Here is an 8,056-nt window from a genome sequence, read left to right as displayed (position 1 = left end):
TACCACTAGGCGAACCCAATATTTATGGATGCCGCAATTTTTGTTTATCTATTTATTAGTTAGTATAATTAATTTTTTTTTTGTTATTCAAAATTATTTTTAGCTAAGTATATATTGTAGGAAAGCATAATTTCTAGACATCTCCTTATTATTAAAAATAAATATATTTTTTCAGTTGAATAATGACTTTAAATGTTACTTCTTTATTTAAAAAAAAATTCAATGCCTTCTCTTTTTCAAAAATTACTCTATTAAAATTATTAACCTTATATTTTAGAACTAACTCTTAGTATTCTATAAAAATCTATATAAAAACCCAAAACAAATAGATAGTGAATCAATGATATTCTCAATTAAACAATTTGTTACTCTCCTCTCTATAAAGAAAATTCTTTTGTACGAAATTTATTGTCATCATCTAATCATTATATTCATCTCAACTAGTCAACTTGCTAAGTGGTATCAATAATTCTATTTTTAATTGTTACTATTCTTATCTTTTTTAAAATTTAATTTATTTTTATTTTTTGTACTGATATATGGCTCGAATAATCTAGAAAAGAAAATTTGTGTTTGTTTATTTGTTTGTTATTTAGATTTGAAAAGCATGTCAACTAGAAAATAAGCATTAGAATATGAAAAGCTACAAAAAAAATTTTAAAAAAAAGGAGAGCAGAAAAATTAGTCAGATCTCAAAAACGAGCTCTTGATAAATTTTTCACAGCTAGTAAAAAAAGATATGTATTAGTATTTTAAAGAGAAACGATATACTTACAAAATTGAAAATCAAAATTGAAATAGTGAATGAAATAATCAACTTTGAAGATGATCACTAAAAATATATATCTTTTTTTATTATTTGTCAGGATCATGTTGATAATTGTTGAAATTCAATATATTATTAAAGATAGTTGAATTATAAGCTATTTAATATTTCTTTCGGAATTAATGTTGTTTAACGTAAGAATGTCTTTAAAAGAAAAAAAAAAAAAAGTTCACCAAGGGCCTCGAATCAGTTAGACCCGGCCTTTCCTAAGCAATCAGCAACCGAATTACCCTTCAAAATTAATATGACTACGAAACTACATATGACTGATCTGTTATAGACAGTTCAACCACTAAATACGAGTTGCCCCGGCAGATGAAAAAGAGAGTTCTGCAAATAAGCAAGAGTTAGCAGATTTGAATCCCTCTTCGGCCAAACAAATTGCCATCCCATGGAAAGAGCAATATTAACAGCTTGAATGGCATTTACAGCAAAACAAGGCCCAGAGCCACAGTAAGGCGGCTTCGTAAAAGCACCATTAAAGCCTTGAAAAAAGCCACAATCCGAGATTCTGGGATTACCTGTAGCCAAATCATCCGTATTTACCTCAATGCAAGGTGCCCCTAGCGAGCGCCAAAACACAGTCTATCAATAGGACACCTGGACAACCAGTTAATCCTTAATAATATATTGTGAATCAATCAAATAAATTCAGCATCAAGGATTAACTCGTTAAACAATCATAATCATTATAATTGTAACATTTCTTTTCCTGGTAATTGTAACATATCCGTTTTAATATTTTCGTTCATTTTATAAGTTAAGCCTTGATGCTTACAAAAATCAATTGTTATCCTTATCTATACTACTCTTTATTTTCAACAATTAGTAAAAGCAAAAAAATCGAAACATATTAAAATCATTTTAATGTAGGGGGTTATGATGTGATCATATCGAATCTTATGGGCCTAACTCATACTAAAAAGTTAAAACAAGAGTTAAAGGTTGCTTGAAGCTCATATCATCAAGCTAAAAATTATTTTCCAAATGAAGCTATTGGCACCCCTTTATTATCCTTATAAAACCCCACTTTAAATAAAATTATAGTCAAAACAAACAAGAATCAAACACACAGTGATTTTTTGTCCAACAAATTCTTGAATTCACAATCAATCCTTCTTTTTTATTTTCTATCGTCACTTCCTATCTAATTAAAATAGACTTAAAATATTTTTTTTCCTTATTTCTTACTGGTTATATATTTTTGTATTTAAGTTCCTTCCAAGTTATAATTTAAAATAGTTTAATTTAAACCAATGATTGACATCTAAAAATTCATTACCTAAAAAAAATTTTAATTTGTGTGTAGACAAACAACGAGATTGCCCCCACACAAAAAAAAAAAGACAAAATACTACTTTGAGTTTTAATAATAAAAAAATTAAATTAAAAGTTAAAAGAATGTATTAAGAAAAAGGACATTTTCAGAAATAAAATAAATACAATTAAAAATGGGGTTGCATGAGGAGATTGGGTGGGTGCCAATGGTCCAACTCCTATTTTCTAACTTAAAAGGACTACATTGAGATGTTAAATATCATTTTCAATCAACAATTAATTTGTGGGTTCCGTCATAGTATAGAACCCATAAGCCCATATGCTCAATTTATACCCAAAAACTAACTCAAAAGTTAATAGTTGCCTCAAATTTATATTAGTCCAATACTAAGGATGACAAAATAAGTCGGGTCCACCATAGCAGGTAACCCGCCCAGAACATATTTTCTCAACACACTTATGTTGGGCTTAGGTTTCACCTAAAAAACCTGAACCCAACTTAAAGCAAGAGAAATACTTAAAACCAAAAAGTTAAAATATATGTTTTTGTATCTATTTAGCCCATTCATAACAACATTTAAATCTTTCTAATGCCTAATATGATAAAAATAAAACGTTATAAACTTTAAAATATATTAAAAGGTGTTTTATAAATAAAATTTAATTTGTAAAACAACTTGGTAGTTTATAAAATTTTGTTTTTATTAGACTAGTATTTAAAAGTTGGGTTAAAGGATTTAGAACTTCAAATATATGTTATTAGTGAGGTAAATAAATATTAAAATGTGTATTCTAATTAAAAAATATATGTATTTCTATTGCAAAACAATTTTCTAGCTTTCGGGTTGGTATCAAGCTTTTAAGGTGAGGCCTGAGCATGTATTTAGCCGAGTGTTTGAAAAATATGTCCAGGCTAGTTTATTAGGGATAAAGTCAAGTTGAATTTTTTTTTTACCATCCCGATTACTGGACTAATAATATAAGCTTGAGGTAACTTTCAAATCTAAAGCTTAACTTTTGAGCATGAGTAGATCCATAGGAAAATTCTAATAAAATAAGCGAGAAAGAAGTTACTGGTCTAACATATATAAAACTATACTAGCTAGAAAAAAAAACTCAAATACAAAAAAACAAGGCAAATTCTAATAAATTATTTAACAATGATCTGACTTAAATACTATATATTCTAATATATTTAGCCCTATGAATCCTAGTTAATGTCAAAGTAAAGACTTTAGCCTCCATTCTTGAACCATGGGAGCAGCCATGGTTGAAGCCATGGTTGAACATGACCAAATTTGTTGATCAAATTTGGTGGGTAAGCCACCAAATTTGATCAAACTTGAAGACTTTTAGGCAAGTTTTTTGCCTATAAATAGGAGATGCCCTTCCTTCATTTTAATGATCCCAAAGAGAAACATTCAAAGTTGTAAAATCTAATGCAAGTTAAGCATTAAGTGAGTATTAGGAAATTTTAGTATTTTGGGTGTATCTGGGGCTTGGGTGAGAGAAAATTTATGAGAGTGTGGTTGTAATAATTTTTCACATAGTGAATATTTTTTCTCTGATTGTCTTTTTGACAACGGCTGTGGTTTTTCTCCGGATTTGGAGTTTTCCACATAAATCTTGTGTTGTATGATTGATATATTCTCCATTTAATTTTTCTTATTAATTTGTTACTTGATAAATTGCTTGGAGAGATCTTGGGAGGAAACTCAATTTCCTAACAGTGGTATCAGAGCCATTAATTGAAGTTTTGGTGTCGAGGCACTGTTCACGTATACGGTACTATTCACGTGAAGCAGTGGGAGCCAATCCAAACAGTCCGTGGTGAAAAGTAAAAGCTGATCTGTAAAGCAAATATGTTAGGATTGAAATTTTCAAGTCCGGTGAAATTTGAAATAGAAAAATTCGATGGGAGAATTAACTTTGGCTTGTGGCAAGTTCAAGTCAAAGATGTGTTGATTCAATTTGGGTTACACAAGGCATTAAAGGGGAAGCCATCCCCTGCTTCCAGTAGTGGCTCTGGAAAAGCTAGTATAAGTGATGAAGATTGGGAAGAATTAGATGATCGAGCTGCAAGTGCCATACGACTGTGTCTAGCAAAGAATGTTCTTGCAAATGTAGGAAAAATTCCTACAGCGAAAGAACTTTGGGAGAAGCTAGAAAAGTTGTATCAGACAAAGAGCATCTCAAATCGATTGTACCTGAAGGAGCGATTTCACACACTGCGAATGGCTGAAGGTACAAAAATTTCCGATCACCTCAGTGTTCTCAATGGTATTGTGTCAGAACTAGAAGCCATTGGAGTTAAAATTGAAGATGAGGACAAGGCGCTTAGGTTACTATGGTCACTTCCAACTTCCTACAAACACTTGTTACCTACTTTGATGTACGGGAAGGAGACAGTAGATCTTGAAGAAGTTACTAGTACTTTACTCTCAGAAGAAAGAAGACTGAGTGGTGAAAGTACTAAAACTACAGATGTCTCAGCTTTAGCAGTTGTAGGGAATTGGCAGAAAGATAAATCTAAGAAGAAAGGAGTCTGCTGGGGGTGTGGACAATCAGGGCACTTAAAAAGAGATTGTCATAGTAGAAATGGAGCAGGATCGACAAGTGGCTCCAGATCAGATACTGATAGTATTGCTAGTGGTAAGTCTCTCATCATCGTGGGAGACGATGATCCCTTGTAAAATAGATGATGATGACATCCTCATGGTATACCGTTAGTACCATGAAAGGGGATGTTTTACTACTAGTGGGTCCACAAGATTTACACACAAGGCATAGTTGGCATTGATGCAGGGTGTGTGGTGGAATTTATGTCGATGGCTGATGAATTTCCAAGAAAGCCAACATGGAAGTTGCACCATAAATTTCAGTAGGATATTTCGACATGTGCCGATGTAAAATTCTTAGAATTGGTAATTAATTCTAAGTGGTATACTCTTTATGGTGGAGTATGATAATTCTCTATGTTGAGAATTATGACTAAAGGTGAAGACAACAAGGGTGGTGTGGAGATTGATTGATTCTCAATCAAATCTCCAAGTGGGAGAATGTCAAAGTAAAGACTTTAGCCTCCATTCTTGAACCATGGGAGCAGCCATGGTTGAACATGACCAAATTTGTTGATCAAATTTGGTGGGTAAGCCACCAAATTTGATCAAACTTGAAGACTTTTAGGCAAGTTTTTTGCCTATAAATAGGAGATGCCCTTCCTTCATTTTAATGATCCCAAAGAGAAACATTCAAAGTTGTAAAATCTAATGCAAGTTAAGCATTAAGTGAGTATTAGGAAAGTTTAGTATTTTGGGTGCATCTGGGGCTTGGGTGAGAGAAAATTTATGAGAGTGTGGTTGTAATAATTTTTCACATAGTGAATATTTTTTCTCTGATTGTCTTTTTGACAACGGCCGTGGTTTTTCTCCGGATTTAGAGTTTTCCACGTAAATCTTGTGTTGTGCGATTGGTATATTCTCCATTTAATTTTTCTTATTAATTTGTTGCTTGATAAATTACTTGGAGAGATCTTAGGAGGAAACTCAATTTCCTAACAGTTAAGAATTGGAGATACCTTGTACGTTACATTCACTAACAAGTGGTCCAAAATATTAGCAAGATATTACTCATATTTATTTGCATCAAGACAATTGATATCTGTTTCACGGTTTGGTTGAAGACAATTGAAATGTGTTTAACTACACGGTTTTGTTCATTGTCTTAAAGCATGTTAGTTGGGATAAGATCCACGATTGTGAGGTACAGATATCTGAATAAGCTGATTGTCACAACTTTTTTTTAACTGTAATGCTTAAGCCTATCACTTGAAAGAATATTAATTTCTCAACTTAGTCACATGAATATGCCTATGAATATTGTCATGGTTGATTGAAATATTTCATTTTTTTTCAAATAAATTTTTTTATCCCTGTCAAGGTAGCTTTTGTCCCCCAAGATATAACTCCTCAGTCATACCCAAAGCTCTAAGAGATTAAACAGTCAAAATTCGCCACTTTTATTTCTTTCAAAGGTACACAGGCTAGCTAGCAATGACATTTTTGTTTATGTTATAAGCGTCAAGGAGCTAGCCCGATCCATTATTTAGAGTAATGATACAAGGGCATTCAAGACGCACATGAGGCTGATCTCTCATTACCAGGGACTAGAACAACAGCAAGCGCGCGCCCATTAGTGAGAGCCAAACGTCGAGCATGATCGTTAGAAACCCCAACATCATTGCATAAAGATACACAGGATTCGCAAACGGAAGGACAGTGAACAATCTTGTACGTAGCTGGAAAGAGCAATGATACATTAATATACAATTTTGTAAAGTCAGTTAAAAAAAAAAACATCAATACAAGATAAGTGAGATGGTATTTGTCGTATTTTCTCATTATTTGTCTCTTCAAACTTTGTGTTCAGTTATCATTATTACTTAGGGTAAATGTTTATTTACTGCTTCTATTTTGAGTTAAACATTCATTTAATCTCTATATTTAAAAAAAAATCTCAAGATACTTTTATTGTTAAATAGGTCACAATTCCATCCTTTCTTTTTACAATAATATCCTTACAGCAATATTTTTAGGATATCAATAAAAAAAAATTATAATATGTCAAATTAACTTATTTCATTAAAAGAAAAGAAAAAAATGGAATAAGAATATAACATATTACATTATAAATTTTTGAGGTATTTTTTAAAATATAAAAATTAAACAGAAACTTAAATAAAGAAATATAGGTATTTTTATCCCTATTACTCACCTCGATCTCTTCCAATTCTCTCAAACTTAAACCAGTTTTTCAAAGTTTGAGCTCCAGGGTTTCCTTCAACACCACCAGTTGTTATAAACCATTTTCCTCTCGATGGATCATAGCTGTCGACTCTCCATACTGTTGGTTCGTTGCAGCGAGTCTCTGTCGAGAATCTCACGTTCAGATCCACATCTTCATTGATAATACTAGTTTTATCAGACATTGAGAATCTTAAACGGGTTCCTCTTTCTGAGTCGGAACTTAGTTGGACAACATCAAGTGGGCAGAGTTCGTTTCTGCCCCTGAAGAGGGTGAGGCCGCCACCGCCTGCTCCTCGAATTGCTGAGACCAAATAGTAGTCTCGGGATGCTTCGACCTTGTTGCCATTGACATCAACCAAAGGATCAGCGAGTCCCACAAGAGGTTTTGTGGCAAAGGTAAGGAGAAGGAAGGAGATTGCAGTTACAAAAGGAGTACTCATTTTGTTATCTTTCAGAGAGCTGATTGAGTGAGTTACTTGATCAGTTTGATATAGAGTTCGAATTTATAGAGCTCTAGAAAGTAAGGCTCCTTTTGGTACAACTTTTTAATTAGAGCTTATTTAAATAGAGGTTTCAATTAGTAAAGTTTTTATAAATAGATTTTTTATACAAAAAAACTTTAGTTGTTTGGCTGTTAATAAGAATTTTTGTTAAAAATTTATGAAATTATTTTAATATATAAATTTTTTAAAATTATGTTTTAAAAATAATAAAATAAAATTGTTAAATAAGTAGATAATATTTAAAATATTTTAATATCTAAAAATAATTTTTTAACCTCTACTCTTAAAAGTTTAAAATTTGAGCTTTTACTAATAGAGATAAAATAGCTTATTTAAGCTTCAAAATTTCTATTAAAAAAATCAAATAATAATAAAAATTATAATAAGAACTTATAAGATTAAATAACTACTTATAACCATTAAATAAATTGTACCAAATAAGCACTAAGCTCATATGAGGATAAGATCAAATTGTTGCATTAAAAAAAATGTGCATGATTCAAGTCATTTTTATTTAAATTTGGTCCATTTTGTATGATTTGGTATCCAAAGTCATAATGGTGATTTGACATGTGTGGTTCGCGTGGAGTCGCTCTTACTTATTTCTATTTTTGATCTGATGATTTGTACATATTCAATCACAT

General features: G+C 31.5%; 1 protein-coding gene across 1 annotated transcript; it reads right to left on the bottom strand.

Annotated features, from left to right (window-relative positions):
* Positions 1-6,098: 6,098 nt before the first annotated feature.
* LOC18046255 (21 kDa seed protein) lies at positions 6,099-7,428 on the bottom strand. Its single transcript, XM_006442347.2, has 2 exons — positions 6,878-7,428; positions 6,099-6,401 (listed from the first exon to the last, which is right to left on the bottom strand). The coding sequence occupies exons 1-2, from the start codon at positions 7,347-7,349 to the stop codon at positions 6,232-6,234; spliced, it is 642 nt and encodes a 213-aa protein (XP_006442410.1). The 5' UTR covers positions 7,350-7,428; the 3' UTR covers positions 6,099-6,231.
* Between the last annotated feature and the right edge of the window lie 628 nt (positions 7,429-8,056).

Source organism: Citrus clementina, unplaced genomic scaffold (genome assembly GCF_000493195.1).
Source record: "Citrus clementina cultivar Clemenules unplaced genomic scaffold, Citrus_clementina_v1.0 scaffold_3, whole genome shotgun sequence".
Lineage (NCBI taxonomy): Eukaryota > Viridiplantae > Streptophyta > Magnoliopsida > Sapindales > Rutaceae > Citrus > Citrus x clementina.
Note: the sequence above shows the minus strand (reverse complement) of the source record. Positions and strands in the feature narration are given on the sequence as shown.